Raw genomic sequence first — 17879 nt, forward strand, 5'->3', positions numbered from 1 at the left:
CTGGTTGTCCGTTCAATCAAAGGATAATATGCTAATGATATGCTAAGACCGCTCAACCACTTGCTATGTTGGGCACTGACCACCAGCAGGCAGACACTCCAACTGGTAGGTTAGCTTGCTGCTGAAGTCCAGCCAATTGGGATTAAACGAGATGGGCTGGGCACGCCCTGGAGCCCTCTCACAATCCCTCCCTGGCTGGCCAACCTCCCATGTCCCTCCCCGTCTTGATTGTGCACTGATGGGGTCCCTTGGCCTGGCTTGCGCCCTCTTGCAATCCGAGGCCCCCTCGGGGGATGTTGGAGAGCCAGTTTTGGCCCGATCCTGCAGACCAGGCCAAGGGACCCTACTGGTGCACGAATTCGTGCACTGGGCCTCTAGCCTTATATAAAAACATATAGCCTCTCTAGCAACTTAAAAGCAAAATAAAAGGTTATGGAATTACTAGAGGCTCGGTGCACGAAATTCGTGCACAGGTAGGGTTCCTAGGCTTGGCTGGTGATCAAGGCCAATCAGGGCCTTCTGGCTGCTGGCCGGGGCCTTCCTTTGTTCTGCACTGCCCCCTGGTGGTCAGCACATGTCATAGCAAGCAATCGTCCTGGTCTCCAGGTCGAACTCCTGAGGGGACACATTGCATATTAGCCATATATATATATATATAGATTACCTATTTTCTACAGTATTAAAAATCTAAATGACTGAAGCCAGTGTGGGAGCCACAAGCATGCATGCATGGCTGGTGACACCTTATAGAAAGAAAATACTTTGATTTATTATTATTATTTTTTTTTTGGCAAACATTCTGACAATATGTAATGAATTAGAAACTGATTTGTACTTTTTTACCCAGTAATCCCCAATGAAAAGCCTCAAAAAAAAGAAAATGATTTTGTCCAGAGGGCTTAATTTTTTTCCCACAAATAGTTGACATTTATTGAATTCTTCCTATGAATCTGGCATTGTACTAAGCTCATGATGTAAGGGTTAACTTAGATCATGCACAACAACTCTATGTATAAGGTGGACTCTGTTGTTTAAGTTTACAGTTTTAAGTGGTATGAGAATGAGTGTGTCTGTGTGTGTGTGTGTGTGTGTGTGTGAGAGAGAGAGAGAGAGAGAGAGTTATTAGCCTAGTTACCCAACAAAGATGAGAGGTGAGCGATTAGACCAGCCGTGGGCAAACTACGGCCCACGGGCCAATCCGGCCCGTTTGAAATGAATAAAACTAAAAAAAAAAAAAAAAAGACCGTACCCTTTTATGTAATGATGTTTACTTTGAATTTATATTAGTTCACACAAACACTCCATCCATGCTTTTGTTCCGGCCCTCTGGTCCAGTTTAAGAACCCATTGTGGCCCTCGAGTCAAAAAGTTTGCCCACCCCTGGATTAGACTGTTGAGCACCTAGGAAATCTGCCTACGGTGAATTTGCTTCCCCCATACACAGAACCACAAACCCAGACTCTTGGGCCCCCTTTCCTCTTCCTCCAGACCTCGGTCTCACTGCAAGCACGCTTTATAGGGTTGTTGAGAGCTGTTGCCACGAAACCCATTGAACCCATACAGGATTCAGCTCCGGACCACATAGAGCCATTTGCACTGATGATGTAGGGCTTCTAGACTCTGTTCCCTTCTCCCTACTTTTGAATAATTGCAGCTTAATGCCTTTTATTCAGTAGAGGATTTTTTAAAGTTATGCAGATTTCCTAGGTAGAGCAACTTATCTGAAGTAGAATAAATGTCTTGTGTTGGTGTTACCCCCAGTGTAGCTCACAAATGTGGTGGAGTGGTTATGTTATACATTTCTCTCTTTCCTTCTGGCCCTAACAACTACAGCTGCTCCAAGTGCAAGAGAACTGAGCTTAACCTCCCAGCTTAAGAAGCTGCAAGAGACCATCGAGCAGAGAACAAAGATAGAAATTGGGGACATTATCCGGGTCAGAGGTTATATCCGCACGTACAGAGAAGAGCGAGAAATTCATGCCACTGTTCATTGTAAGCAAAAGATATTTTTCCCCAAATGGTTGTTATTTTGGGGGGGGGGGGGGGTTCAGTAGTAAACTTGTTTAGCTAAAAGTCAAACTTCTAAATAGTTCCCGTAGACCCGATCCCGCAGACCAATAAAGAAGATAAACTATTTAATGGAGAAAATTACATTTTATAATATGCTTTCTTTGGAAAAGCAACATTTCTTAAATTTATTTTATTTTTTTAAAATCTATTTTATTGATTTTTTTACAGACAGGAAGAGAGAGGGATAGAGAGTTAGAAACATCGATCAGCTGCCTCCTGTACACCCCCTACTGGGGATGTGCCCACAACCAAGGTACATGCCCTTGACCGGAATCGAACCTGGGCACACAGAGGGTCTCCTTCCTTGTCAGTGCCCAGGAGTCACAGTCGTTGCACTAAATAGTTCCCAGTTATCATACAAAAGGGAAGGCAATGCCCTAAATGTCACATGCTCGGCCAGGAGTGGACTGGGACTAGGCCTATGCTCTATCCACTGAGCCAAACCGGTTAGGGCTTAAATTTATTTTAAAGAGAGGTAACTATGAACAAATTGGGAAAGAAAACAAATGATTTATTATGTATAGCTGGAAAATTTATTTGGATAGCACAGTAGTTTCTAACGTGCTTTGAAGTTCCAAGTGTGAATCTATTTAGGGCAGAGTGTTCATATTCTTCAAAATGATGGAAATTTCTTGAGTACCATTAAGCACATTAACTTTGAAAGAAAACAGCTACTCAGATGTATGACAGTCCAGTATCATCTGCGTGATGCCCTCTGCACTGCTCTGGCTGGTGTTTGCTTGGGAATCTCTAGGAGGGCCCCTGTTGTCCACCATTGTAACAGATGAACGAATAACCTAATGTGCTCGCCCTAGTCCCAGTCCACTCCTGGCCGAGCATGTGACATTTAGGGCATTGCCTTCCCTTTTGTATGATAACTGGGAACTATTTAGTGCATCGACTGTGACTCCTGGGCACTGACAAGGAAGGAGACCCTCTGTGTGCCTCATTTACTGTCATCTTAGCAGCAATTTGGACAAGGGAAAGAATTGACCTTATTGTAATTTCTGTGATATATTTTCCCCTGCGGCTTCTTAGATAAAGTAGACGATCCAGTATGCAACATTCAAATTGCAAGGATGCTTGAGCTGCCCAGTATCTACAGGAAAGTTTATGACCAGCCTTTCCATAGCCCAGTCCTAGAAAAAGAAGCACTAAGGTAAGTTGTGGCCAATCACCACAGAAGATGTGAATTCAGTGGGAAGGCCATCCCAGGGGAGCCCTGATGCTGGAGTGGCCCTGGGTTCAAATCCTGAAACCATCATCTTACTCATGTGAGGCTCTGGGCGCGTCTGCTCAGCCCCCATGTGCCTCAGTGTCCTCGTCCGTAAAGGGAAGGTGAAAGCAGTGCAGATGTTCCAAGGTTGTTGTGAGGAAAATATACATGTAACTAGGGTCCTTGAAGGAGTTAAGTCGTTCTCAACCAGGGCTGGGGGAGGGGGAGTGGGGGGCAGAAAAACAGGAGGAGTAAGAATATTTTTTTAGTATATGTATGCATCAAAGAACTCTGGGAAAAGACAGTCGGTAATAGTAGTTGCCAAGGAGGTGGAAATTGGGAGGAGGATAGAAAGGAGACTTTTCACTGTGTACACTTCTATTTTTTTAAAAAATACATGATTTTATTATTTTGAGAGAGAGAGGAAGGGAGAGAGAAAAACATTGATGAGAGAGAGAAACAGTAATCGGCTGCCTCCTGCATGCCCCCTAAACCCGGGCATGTGACCTGACCGGAAATCAAACTGGCGATCTCTTGGTGCACATGACAACACTCAACCAACTGAGGCACACCTGCCAGGGTACACTTGTTTTTAATGTGTACATATTACATATTTTTAAATTATATTCAAAAACAACCCAAACTATAGACCCGTATAAAGTAAAAAGTGAAATTCCTCCGTTGTCCTGTCTCCTGCCTCAGAGCTATGCCCTAAAGGTTACTACTGTCCCTAGGCTGGTATGCACCCTTTTAGACTTTTTTCTCTGTGCAAACACAAGCAAGAATACCTACCCATATATTTTGTGGGTTGTCATTTGCTTTTTTACAAAAATGGGATTATATCTTACATACTATTCTGCAACCTGACTTTTTTTCTGAAGCGATCATGATATTTTAGTTCTTGTAGTCCTGCCTCATCCTTTTAAACAATCACACATTGTCCATAGTATAAGTTGTCCTTTATGTCAACAAAAGCATCAATATAGTGTTGCTTTTCCTAGCCAAGTTTCTGTTTTAATCACACCAGAAAGGAACAGAGGTGATAATTTTCTACATAGCTTTTTACAACTTTCCCAGCAAAAATCCAGGTGTCCTGGATCTTACCAATCTTACATGTTTGCTGAGTGAAAAAGCCAAAGAATTCCTCATGAAGAACAGAGTGCAGACCTTTTACCAGCAGGAGTTGGAAATGGTGGAGTCTCTGCTGTCCCTTGCCAATCAGCCTGTGATTCATAGTGCCTGCTCCAAGCAAGTAAGTGCAGGTTGCCCATGGGAGAATTCGAGTCCACTGCCCCAAATTGGCAGCTGTAGGGTGTGAGTGAACGTGGCTATGGTATTAAGATTCACAGGGTGGACCAGGGAATAGAGACTATGGTTCAATCACATGTCCTTTCTATTCTGGGAAGGTTACTGACCTCTTAAGAATTTCGAATGAGAATGGACCTGCCCTTTTCCTCTCACTTAATCTCATTGAGCTTAATCATTGGGTAGAAAAAAAAAAATAGTCTAAACATCATAATACTTAGTTCTTAGTACTCATTGAGATGGGTATTTAATTTCAGCAGGAGTCAAATGTTGGGGTAATAAATGAGAAGAGGTAATTATCCTTCCAAGATTTATTGAACTTGAACCAAGGCTTTTACTGACTTGCTGTTTCTTCTTCAGAATAAGGTTAACCTGTTGCATTTTAGAAGTTTGAATGAAGGCCAAGTTGTATTCATCCTGATTTTTATGTAGAAATTTCAGCAAGTGCTTTAAGTCATTTTTATTTCTCCTGGTAAGAGCTGTCCCCATTTTTTCATCCCTAGTGTTATAGGTGAACTTTAGTTGTTTGGTGCTTCCGTATTTGCTTGGAATTAAGAATTATTTGAAACTTTGGTGTTAGGCTTTTCCTTTTATTTCAACTCTTGGATTTGTTGTTGTTGTAACATGACTCGTGTTTATTATTTCTTTTTTTTTTTTTTAAATATATTTTATTGATTTTTTACAGAGAGGAAGGGAGAGAGATAGAGAGCTAGAAACATCGACGAGAGAGAAACATCGATCAGCTGCCTCCTGCACACCCCCCACTGGGGATGTGCCCGCAACCCAGGTACACGCCCTTGACCGGAATTGAACCCGGGACCCTTCAGTCCGCAGGCCGACGCTCTATCCACTGAGCCAAACCGGTTCCGGCATCGTGTTTATTATTTCATTGATTCCACCAGTGGGTGATCTCTGCTTAAATGTCACCTTCTTGCCCTCCTTGGCCGTCTGCTCTGATGGCCACCTACTTCCTCATTAGGTTATCACCTGTGTTCGTATCTCTCCTTATTTGTTCACCTGCCTGTTCTTCCACCAGAATTTAAGTTCTCTATGAGCAGATGTCTCATCTGACTTATTCTCTGTCCTCTAGAACCAAGGCCTAGGACAGGTCTGTCAGAAAGTAGGTTTTCAATAATATCAGTTAATTGAAGAATAAATGGTTTTTAAAAATTCAAATAGTCCCTGAAAGTGTCTACTTAAAAGTAAGTTTCTTTCCCATCCTTCCTCCTTTCTACAGAGACAAGCACTAGTGTTACTAGTGTCACAAATATCCATCTGGAGATAGTTTGCATATGTAAACTAGAAGTAGTTGTATCCCCCTTTTTTTACACAAATGGTATCATGTTAAACACTAGTATATCCTTAGCTTTTCATTGAACAGTATATCTTATAGATCCTTTCCTAGCCGTACATAGATTTCCCCCTATAGAATAATCTTTTGTTACATGTCCCATAATTTAGATCAGGGGTCCTCAAACTTTTTAAACGGGGCCATTTCACTGTCCCTCAGACCGTTGGAGGGCTGGACTATAGTTTAAAAAAAAACTATGAACAAATTCCTGTGCACACTGCACATATCTTATTTTGAAGTAAAAAAACAAAACGGGAACAAATACAATATTTGTATTTGCATGTGGCCTGCGGGCCGTAGTTTGAGGACCCCTGATTTAGATAATCTCCCTCTCCATTCCTGGACTGTTTAGATGTTTTCTGATCTTTTGCCATTACCAACAGGGCTGCTTCTGAATTCCCTTGTTAGGTAACATAAGTTATTCTTCCGGTCTCTGGCAGAACAGATATCAGGTCCCCATCCAACTTCCTAGGCATGACCACTGCTTCTCAGTTTCATTCATGAACCTAATTATCTCTTCCTGACACCAGGCTGTGTGTCCAATGACCCATGATTTTGTACACAGAGATGAGGGATATTGTTTCAGGAAACACCAAGGCGGAGAGGGTCATGACTGGCCGCTTTGTCCTGTGCCATCATCACTTCTAAACAGTTGCAGCTCTCCAGCTGTGCCCTGACAGCAAGATTGACCTTCTTCCATTTAATCATTTAGAGGGGGCTCAATGCCAAGTTGGCCTCCAAGGACTTCTGACCATTCTGCTGGCTTGTTTGGAAGGAAACTTTGAAGCTTAGCGAAGACCACATTCTTCCTGTGAACCAGCTCTTCTGCAAAGGCTCTCATTAGGTAGAGAGACTTGAGGTCCCTGAGGACTAAAAGGCTCCTCCATTCAAAGCAGAAGTATTGCCCTGATATCTTTTGGAAATGCTTAGAGAAGAAACTGTGTCTGCCCAGTGCTGTATGTTTAAAAACAAATGTATATGGCATTTTGTTTGTTTTGTCTTTGGAAACTATTTTTCCATCAATTATGAATTGTTCCCTCACATGGCTCTGCTTGGGGAGGTCAGTGTCATTCAATCGAATCCAGTTTAATTGAGCCTGAGAAACTAGGGATGCTTTATAGCGATGGTGAAACCCTAGATCTTTTGGTACTTTGTGTTGTCATACAGATGAAAGCTACACAAAAAAAATCATTGTGATAGTGTTATAGTTGATAGGGATAGGGAGAGTGGGTTTGAATGCTTTCCCCTTTCTTTGTTTTTCATGGTGGCTCTGCTTAGCAAGTCCAGAAACCTGATAAGCAGGCCTTGCAAATCCATTGTTTCTTTGACAGCTGGATAAATGTTGAGTTTGTTTGGAAATGAAGACTATATATATATTTCAGAGATCCACCCAGTTCCTGACCTGCAGTGAGGAGAGGCCTGCTAAGGATCAGCATGTTCAGCCAGTCAGTTTTTTCCTCTGAGCAGCTTCGGTTTCCTGAATCGGATGAGTCTGCTCTTGGTCTTTAGAAAAAGACAAGAAAGACACAAATCTCAGGCCAGGAAGAGCTACTGGCTAGAAGAGATGATTGGAGGTTCTACTCTGGAGACTGTGTCTTTACAAGCAGCAGGGAGCTATGTCCCGAGGTCAGCTGAGGCAAATGTTTTTGGAAAGGAAGCTTCACATGTTGTTTATATTTACAGAGAGCCTTTTCTGTTGGGTCCGCCTTGTTCACAGCTGAAACTGTGCTTTTGAGCTCGCAGGCCTGGCACCCTGTCTTCCTGCTGCTTGGTCTTACTGAAGTCGGGGAGGAGGAAGCAGGCTTTATGTATGCTCTGGGGATAACCAAGAGTCTTTTTTAATGACAGGAATAATTATATAACAACATTTCTAGTTAGTTTCCAATTTAGTACTGTCTTGATAAAGATGTAATATTAACTCTACCCTTAAGAATCCTTATATTAAATTGACTCAATGAAATGAATCTCCTTAGAAGTATGAAGATTAAGTAGTTATAAAGTTTTGTGGGGGAGCCGATATTAGGTTGTGTTTTCCCTAAGTAAGAGGACTCATGTATGTAATTAAAAATGGCTTTGTCTGGAGCCCTCCTGAGTAAAAAGATGTGTAGCTGAGGATTGGTAAGCTGTTTATTCTAAGCACATCCAGATAGCTTTTCTGCCCGTGGGAGTCGTCAAATATTTCTGGGCCTTATTCTCCCTTCAGAGAGTGGGTGCTGTCATAACGTGGAATGTTTGTCAGCTTTAGGTCCTAGTGTTCTAATGACCAGGTTCTGCAGCTTGTTCTGTTAAGGAAAAGCTTAGAGTACAATTTAAGAGTCTTAACTCAATCGATGTGGCTCAGTGGTTGAGTGTTGACTTATAAATCAGGAGGTCACAGTTCAGTTCCTGGTCAGGACACATGCCCAGGTTGTGGGCTTGATTCCCAGTAGTGAGCGTGCAGGAGACAGCCAATCCATGATTCTCTCTCATCATTGATGTTTCTATTCCCTCTCCCTTCCTCTTTGAAATTAGTAAAAATATATTTTAGAAAGAGCCTTAGACTCCCTTCTTCAGCCCAGGAAAGCACAAACATTTGGCAAGATCTACTAGATTAAAACAATGCCTGTTAGGGAAGCCTCTTCTAGAAAGAGATGGTTTCTCAGAGATGGATTGTCAACACTCAAGGCCATTTGGGACTTCCTTTTCTCTCCCTGTCACTTAGAAGAAGTGTTGTGGGCAAATCTCAAGCACATTCCCTTTTTCAGCATCTCTGAGGTGCTGCCCCAGACAGCCTTTACCAATACCTTTCACTGGAGGGTAGGATTTGGCCTTCAAACACTATTTTGGACACTGCCATGTTTCTTTCATGCTCTGATCTTTTTAATATCTTGACAAATTTGTCACATTAAAAATGGATCTGTAGCTGTAGCTGGTTTGGCTCAGTGGATAGAGAGTTGGCCTGTGGACTGAAGGGTCCTGGGTTCGATTCTGATAAAGGGCACATGGCTGGGTTGCAGGCTCGATCCCCAGTATGGGGCATGCAGGAGGCAGCCAATCAATGATTCTCTCTCATCATTGATGTTTCTCTCTCTCTCTCTCCCTCTCCCTTCTTCTCTTTGAAATTATATATATATATATATATAATATAAAAGGCCAGTGGCCATAACGCCGGAACGACCAAACGACCGGTCACCAGGTGGTGCATTGATGGGTCTCTCGGCGGCATGGCGGATCTGGGTCTCACGCGATTTCGTGCGCTGGGCCTCTAATATATATATATATATATATACACACACACACACACACACACACATACATACACACACACACATACATTTTTTAAAAATCTGTACCTTGAAGGAGAATTGTTGTTGTTCACTGCTTTGTTGTAGGAATGAACTGAAAATCCCTAATGGAATAATCAGAAGGATACAGCCTCTCTAATATTTTCATTGATTCCACAAATGTTTTATTGATTAACTTCTGTGTGCCAGGGGGTAGGTGGTCAAGATGAAATGCAGCCCTAGCCGGTTTGGCTCAGTGGATAGAGTGTCGGCCTGCGGATTGAAGTGTCCTAGGTTCGATTCCAGTCAAGGGCACATGGCCGGATTGTGGGCTCAATTCTCAATAGGGTGCGTGCAGGAGGCAGCCAATCAATGATTCTCATCTCTCTCTCTCCCTTTCTCTCTGGAATCAATAAAAAAATATTTTTTTAAAAAAAAGATTAAATACAAAGTCCCCAATTCAAGAACCACACAGTCTAGTTAACTCTGGGACATAGCTGAAAACCTAGCTTCCTTGGGAATAAGAAATAAGATGACCTGATTACCTCTCTAGGCAAATCTGTCTCCTAGAGAAGGGAAGAAACATTGAAATTGAGGAGACAGCAAACAGACAGCAGCTGAGTTCCTTCCATATGGTGGGTGGTCTTGCTTCACTCTAGGGCCCCTGTCCACCTTTAGGCCCTGGAGAGGTCTCTGCAAAGCTATTTGCTGCCATTGTTCTTCATTTAAAATAAAGAGACTATTTAATACTTTCTACATGCTGGAATCCCCAGCTTATTTCAGTGTGTGTAAAATTCTCTGAAGTCCTTAGGAAGAGATTGTATATAGCCAAGATTTTTTAAAATATATTTCGATTAATTTCAGAGAGAAAGGGAGAGGGAAAGAGAAATAAAAACATCAATGATGAGAATCATCGATTGGCTGCCTCGTGTACATGCCCTACTGGGAACTGAGCCCACAACCTCAGGCATGTGCCCTTACCTGGAATTTAACTGTGACCTCCTGGTTCATAGATTGATGCTCAATCACTGAGCCACACCAGCCAGGCTATAACCAGGATTTTAATGAAAAGAAAAAGAAAGAACTAATATGTATACAGTGTTTTAGTTATGAATTAAAAAAATAAAGATTGTCCTTTTGACTTTTCCATTTTATATTATTGAATTAACCAAAAAATCATAACTAAGGTATGAAACAGTTATCAGATATGATCCTGTCGGAACAAACTTCCTTAAATCCCATCCTGCTAGGCAGGTGCATACCTGGATCTTTTTGACTCAGCAGATAAAAAGCCTGTTGGGTGAATTCATAAACCAGTTGGTCTAGGGAGTTGCTCTCAGGTGCTATAATATGGGACTTACTTTTTTTTTTTCTTCCTTTTTCTTCTTTCCACAGGCAGATTTTAAGAATGACACCACATCCAAGGCAATTCATAGTATATTTAAGAATGCTATAAAGCTCCTGCAGGAAAAAGGATTCATTTACCAGAAAGATTGTGGTTTTGATAACCTCTTCTATGTAAGAGACTTGCATCTTAATATTTTTCTTTTTTAGCTTCAATTGCAAATATGTTTATTACTTAAGAATACCTTATTTACTGTTTTTAAAAATCAGTCATTAAAGATGCACATGCCCTGACCGGTTTGGCTCAGTGGATAGAGCATCGGCCTGAGGACTGAAGGGTCCCAGGTTTGATTCCGGTTAAGGGCATGTACCTTGGTTGCGGGCACATCCCCAGTAGGGAGTGTGCAGGAAGCAGCTGAATCGATGTTTCTAACTCTCAATCTCTCCTTCTCCCTTCCTCTCTGTAAAAAATCAATAAAATATATATTTTTTAAAAAAGATGCACATAAAGTAAGGAACCCCAAGGTGCCACGTTTAACAGTATATCCTTCTAGACATTTATGCATTTACACATACACACATATAAATAGATGTTCCTGTGGCTTTCTTTTTACAAAAAAATGTGATCATTCTCTAAGCCAGGATTTCTCATCTTCAACACTATTTGGGCCAAATGATTCTTTGTCATGGGGGGCTGTCCTTTGCATTGTGGGATATTTAGCAGCATCCCTGGCCTTCACCCACTAGATGCCAGTAGCAGCCCCCCCCCCCCCCCCCAAGTTGTGGCAGCCAATGTCACCAGACATTGCGAAGTGTCCCCTGGGATAGTTAAGAACCACTGCTCTAAATAATGCTCAGCAAGTTTTTGACACCAAAATAGCACACAGCATCCTTCCATGTTACTACTTAAAAATCTACCTCATTCTTTTTGACATCTGCATGGTATTCCATGTTATGAGAACTTGCCATAAATGTTTTAACTCCTTCTCTCTGATGGACATTTATGGTATCACCAACTTTTGCTCTCACAAATAGTGTTGCTATTGCTATTTTTGCATAACTGCTTTTGTGAACTTGTGTAAATATTTCTGTAAGGTTGACTCTTTTTTTTTTTTAATATATTTTTATTGATTTCAGAGAGGAAGGAGAGGGAGAGAAAGATAGAAACGTCAATGATGAGAGAGAATCATTGATTGGCTGCCTCCTGCACATCCCCAACTGGGAATCGAACCCGAAACCCAGGCATGTGCCCTTGACCGGAATCGAACCTGGGACCCTTTGGTCCGCAGTCCAATGCTCTATCCGCTGAGCCAAACCAGCTAGGGCTGTAAGGTTGACTCTTAAAAGAGGAATCGCTGGAGCAAAAGCATATACCTCTAAGCTTTTTTTGTCAACATAGTCTGATTGGTCACCCAAAACTTGCACCAGTTGACGTTCTCACCAGGGGTATAAGTGCTTGCTTGTCTCATACAAGTTCACCTCTCACTGCCTATCTTTAATATTGGAGGAGCCAGGCTGAAATCGGGCCTCTTCATGACCATTGATATCGGGAGCATAGATGTGGCTTCAGCTACAAGTGATTGTCCTGGAGACAGATCCAAATTCTGAGGCATCCCAAAGGGAATGATTTACAGGCATGATTCCCAAGGGGAAGCTTCCTTAATAGGACATTTTCTTGATATTGATTTACTCGAGTGATTTCTGATTTTTGAGCAATTTTAAAAATTAAAAGATGTTTTAAATACTATTTGAGTAGCTTTTGAAAAGGATATTGCAATCTGTATAAGGGTGACTGCAGTCCACTCCCTCTCGGGATGGGAAGGCCTTTCAGGAGTTGGCTGGTTGCAGAAGCTCATGATGGGCAGCTCACCTTAATAACGCCCCCAACTGCACCTACCCACACCCAGTCAGTCACATTGCCACTGGGAGACTCCAGGGTTGGCCAACTGAGTCTATAGAAAGTAGCTCTTCTCAGGAGCAGCAGAACCATTGGGCAGCGGTCCACAGCTGAGGTGTGGCAGCGCTAGGGCATTTCCTCCTATGAATCAGTATGAGCTGGATGATGAAGCAATAATTGCTCTCTCTTCCTCAATAGAACCATTCTTCTTTCCTGACTTCACCCCTCCCCTTTCCACTTAACAGCCTGGCCTTGTTTGTGTTTTCCTGAGGGCCTGGCCTCAGTGAAATAATTATTACAGTAATGTAGACACTTCTATTTGTATAGTGCTTTCCAGCTTTCAGCAGCTCTCACCCAATTTAATCTTTACAATAACCTTGTGAAAAGGCAGGTAATATCAATGTCCCCATTCTTAAATCAGGTCACTCTGTAAGTTCCATCAAACAAGCACTCCTGATATACAGGGTGGGACAAAAGTAGGATTATAGTTGTGAGTACACAAAACAGAGTTTATTCTTGTACATATAAAAAATACGAACAACTGTAGACCTACTTTTGCCCCACCCTGTATGTATTTGTTTGCATGCTTTTGTTTTGTTCTTCCTCTTTTCCTTCCTTCCTCTTTTTCCCCTTCTATTTTTTTTGTTTTTGTTTTGTTTTGTTTTGTTGTTAGATTTACTACTAAACATGAAGGGAGACGCATTTGTCTGGTTTCCTCTTATCTGAGCTGGTTGAGAAAGGAACTAGGTTAGATTTAAAATATAAGGTGTGGAACACTGAGTATTGTATGCTAACCTTTACTCATGCTTTTGTAAAAGAATAAACTACATAAATATGCTCATAAGTGCATATAACATCTCTAGAAGGATATGCAGGAATCTAGTAACAACTACTGGCTTTGGAAAGGGGAACACAGAGCTTAGGTCTCAGTGCTGGGAGGAAGCCTGACCTTTGAAGACAAAAAGGGACTCAAGAGATAGGCTAGATTTGTTCTCTTGCTAGCTTCTCCTTACAGTTTTATTCCTTTTGTTTTTCCTTGGGTTGGGAGGAGGAATAACATGAATGAAATGCAAGGCAGGTATCAGAGCCCAGAGGAAAGAGTCCTGGGGCTGAGATCAAAGACTTTGGTCCCTTGAGCCCCCTCAGAAATATAATAAATGAGATAAATTCTATGAATGCGTTATGAATATTTAAGAGGAAAGTTGCTCGTTAAGAGAATTCCAGTTTCTCTTTACATCATGGCCTCAGTGAGCCACCCCCTGAGGACTATACCTCTGGGTCAGCTACAGAGCAGCAAGCTGCTGAGCGACTGAACTGGTTTGACAATAGGCCAAGTATTGAAAACCATGTTGTTGTTGTAGGGATGATGATTGTTATGAAATCTTTAGAAACTATCTTAAATACTAATTTGGGAGTCTGGATGACACAACCTCTGTGTTACTTAACAACACTATTTCTCCGAACTTTTTTCCTATTTAGGTAACCAAAGAAGACAAAGAACTGCACAGAAAGATCCACCGTATCATTCAAGAAGACTGCCAGAAACCAAACCGTAAGTGGTGTAACGCACAGGTGTCCTGATGCGTTGGAAGGGAATGTTTCCTCCCAGAGAGCAAGGGCTGGAGAGTCAGGAGACTGGAAGTATGACTGATCAAGATACCTGCCCTCTCAGAGCCTCAGGTCCCTCCTCTCTAAAGTGAGTGTTAGGCTTGCACAGTCGTCCTGACCTTGGCTACCCATAAAATTCAACCTTGGAACTTTTTTGAGCATATGAGTACTCAGATCCCACTCTTGGGGATTCTGATCCACAAGGGGATGGAGTGGACGTGACACTGGAGAGCTCCTCAGGGGGTCCTGCTACAGTGAGGCAAGCCACTGGGCTAGGACTTTTGTTGCTGTTGTTGTTTAATTTATGTTAGAGCAAGAGACTAAGGAGGGAGGGAGAAAGAAAGAGATAAACATCAGTTTGTTGTTCCACTTTTTTATGCATTCACTGATTGATTGTTGTATGTGCCCTGACTGGGGATCAAACCTGAAACCTTGGTGTTTTGGGACAATGCTCTAACCAGCGGAGCTACCCGGCCAGGGTCTGGGCTAGGATGTTTTGATGTCCTGGCTCTCATGTTCTCTATGGTTTATGTTTTTCTTGTTTACTCTTGCCCCTTGTCTTTGAACCCAAACCTCAGATTTTCTTCTCTTCTGACATCAAGCCCTTCAGTGTTGGGAGGAATGGTTCTAGACATTACAGTTTATGAACAGTGTAATTCAGTCATCCTGAAACCTAATAATTTGCAAAAGAAATGGTTTAGAAAATAGTTGGTTTTAGTGGAGCTAGGTCAGCCCCTAGTGGTTAGAAACTTAAACTGTAGGTAGTCTGACAACAGACATTACCATTTTCATACTAGTTAGAAAGAGAAGAAAACAATAGTCCTATCTTTAAGTCCTGTGTAAGCTGATCCGTCTTGAAGGTGACTTTTCAAAGTCTGTCTTTTGCAGACATCTGTTGGAATATGTCAAATGACAAATGTTGGAATATGTCAACAAATGATACTGGAAGGAAAGTGAAAGTTTTGTTAATGACCACAGGTCTCCTCATCCTGCTTTCCTTCTCTCCAGAGAAGTCCACCTCCCGTCCTTTCAGCCCACACATGCCTGGCGCCTGGACCTGTTCCAGACTGAGTCACTGGGTAGAGCTGGACCAGGTCTCTAGCCCTGGTGTTTGATATGCAGCCCTATTTAGCTTTTAAGAACCGATGAGGTCAGAGCCCAGAGTGGCATGATGACAGATCTTAAAATAAACTTAAAGCAACCAACTATTTGAATGCAGTATTTCTAGATTTCTTTCAGAGCAATAAGAACACGTATCCTTTAGTTGGGTGGGGGAGACCCATCTATCCACAATTTAAGGAGCTTTTAAGAGCAGTGAAATGTGATATTTCTCAACCAAGAAGGCACAAGAGGCTGCTTCCCATGTAACATCCTTCACTCAACCTAGTCCCAGGCCACCTGGCCAGATTCTCAGTTTTGATCTGCATTAGGAACAGAATGGATTGAAATAATCCTAGAGCCCGATAAAGCAAATGAAAGAAATTCACACTTTATCTCTTAGGAGAACCAAATAGCATCTGTGACCTGAGGGTCTGTAAAGTGGCAGGTTTTATATCCACTTCGAATCCACAGGCTTTGGTGAGTGTGTGTGTCAGGTGGACAGTCTCTGTCACTCGTTCTATAAGTAGGAGCCTCTAAAAGCCATCAACCCATTCCCCAGAACTAGTAAATTCCCAGGAACTCAATTCTGGAGCTTGAATAACTGAGAATGCCAACAAAAATACCTTGTAGGGACTGTCTGAATGTCTACTGTGGCCACTCCTTTTCACAGGAAATATCTATACACACAGAAAAGTCAGGCTTCCTCCCAGCACTGAGACCTAAGCTTTCTGTTCCCCTTTCCAAAGGCAGTAATTGTTACTAAGTTCCTGAATATCCTTCTAGAGATGGTATATGCACTTATAAACATATTTATATAGTTTATTCTTTTTTAAAAGCACAAGTAAAGGTTATCATACAATATTCAGTGTTCCACACCTTATACTAGTATTTTAAATATAACATTGGCTTCTAGAGGTCATTCAGCAATAGTACATATAGAAGTGTCTCAGTCTTCTTAATAGCTATACATCATTCCATTATATGTATAAAGAGATATTTGACCATTTATTTAACCACTAGAGGCCTGGTGCACGAATTCGTGCACAGGTAGGGTCCCTAGGCCTGGCCGGTGATTAGGGCCGATCAGGGCCTTCCTGCTGCCGGCGGGCCTTCCTTCATTCCACACCACCCTCTGGTGGTCAGCGCATGTCATAGCGAGTGATCGAACTCCTGTCTCGAGGTCAAACTCCCGAGGGGACACTTTGCATTTTAGCCTTTTATATAGAGAGATTCTTCTGGACCTTTTGTTTGTTTCTAACCTTTCATACAAAGTATAACATTGAGTTTTTCCTTGTCAGGATGATTGGGGGGGAGAACTTAAAATCTTTAGTCATTATGAGTATCTCAGCAAAGGTTAAACCTACAATAATAAAAGGACTGTAGCCGAAACCGGTTTGGCTCAGTGGATAGAGCGTTGGCCTGCGGACTGAAAGGTCCCAGGTTCGATTCCGGTCAAGGGCATGTACCTTGGTTGCAGGCACATCCCCGGTGAGGGATGTGCAGGAGGCAGCTGATCGATGTTTCTCTCTCATCGATGTTTCTAACTCTCTATCCCTCTCCCTTCCTCTCTGTAAAAAATCAATAAAATATATTTAAAAAAATAAAAGGACTGTAAATACAAGGCTTGTTTTAGGTCCCTAAAGCACTGATACTGGATTTATCTAAAGATGGGCAGCACAGCATGGTTGTAAAGAGCTGGGCTCTGGGACCACCTTGCCTGGGTTTGAATCCCACCTTGCCACTTTGCAGCTGTGTGACCTTGGATAAGTCTGTACCTCAGTTTCTTTATATGTAAAATGGCGATACTATTGCCTACATGATAGTTATGAGGATTAAATGCATTGGCATTTTATAAAACTATTTTGAAGATGGCAGAGTAGGAAGTACCAGGAATCTGTCTCTCCACTTAGGCAACTATTGCATCTGTCTGGTAATTAAAAATCTGCCAACAAAGGAAAGCCCTGGACCTGATGGCTTTACTGGTGGATTATATCACACATTTACAGTAGAACTAACACCAATCCTCTCTGTTTAACTGAAAGGTCACTGTGAACAGCCTTACCAGAGCTCTTCAACAGCAGAATGGCCTGTCTGAAGAAATAGTTTAAGGCTTTGGGAAGAGTTGAAGCTTCTTTAGAGCAGAGACTAGGTTATGAGCATATTCTTAGGTTATGAATACAATAGAATCATAGTTATTCCCCATGTAAGAAGCCCGTACCACGGATCTCCTTTCAACCACACAACCACCGGTGAAGTAGGTGATTTTATTGCCATCTTACAGATGAAGAAACTGACTGAGATGTGAACTACTTTGTCCCAATTATAGAGCCTGGACTTGAATTTGGGTCTGTTGGACTCCAGGGTCAGCTCTCCATCTGCACTCTTCCATCTGCTGCTTTTTTTCTGACACCACACACATAGTAGGTGTTCAGAAATCTTTATCAAATGAATGTTGAAGAAACAGGCTGCAAATGTGGAGATAAGTGAAGGTGGCAAGTTTTCTAACAGTAACCCCAACAAGGAGGAATAATGAGTTGATAGAGCCACTAGAGGTCAGAATTTAGCAAGTCTTTGTTAGCCTAGGCCGTTGATAGTCTCTGACCCTTTGAGCTGGAAAGGACCTCACAGGTGCCCCCACTCCCTCCCCAGCCTCCCTCTCCATAGGTGAGAAAACTGAAACTTGAAGGTACTATGACTTGCCCAAAGTCATCAGGTGCACTGACT

At 42.2% G+C, this 17879-nt stretch overlaps 1 protein-coding gene across 5 annotated transcripts in view; it reads left to right on the forward strand.

Annotated features, from left to right (window-relative positions):
* STN1 (STN1 subunit of CST complex) overlaps positions 1-17879 on the forward strand; it is a 32139-nt gene that overhangs the window by 12780 nt on the left and 1480 nt on the right. For 4 of the 5 annotated variants that reach the window (XM_070432348.1, XM_070432349.1, XM_070432350.1 and 1 more), the window contains 5 exons: positions 1834-1992; positions 3109-3229; positions 4364-4538; positions 10601-10723; positions 13926-13998. In XM_070432348.1, coding sequence (XP_070288449.1) covers positions 1834-1992; positions 3109-3229; positions 4364-4538; positions 10601-10723; positions 13926-13998 — 651 coding nt within the window. The remainder of the gene's footprint in view (positions 1-1833; positions 1993-3108; positions 3230-4363; positions 4539-10600; positions 10724-13925; positions 13999-17879) is intronic. The other variant, XM_070432351.1, reaches the window with a different exon arrangement.

Source organism: Myotis yumanensis, unplaced genomic scaffold (genome assembly GCF_028538775.1).
Source record: "Myotis yumanensis isolate MYYU_CA2020_CCGP unplaced genomic scaffold, mMyoYum1.0.hap1 SCAF_13, whole genome shotgun sequence".
In the NCBI taxonomy this organism is placed as follows: Eukaryota; Metazoa; Chordata; class Mammalia; order Chiroptera; family Vespertilionidae; genus Myotis; species Myotis yumanensis.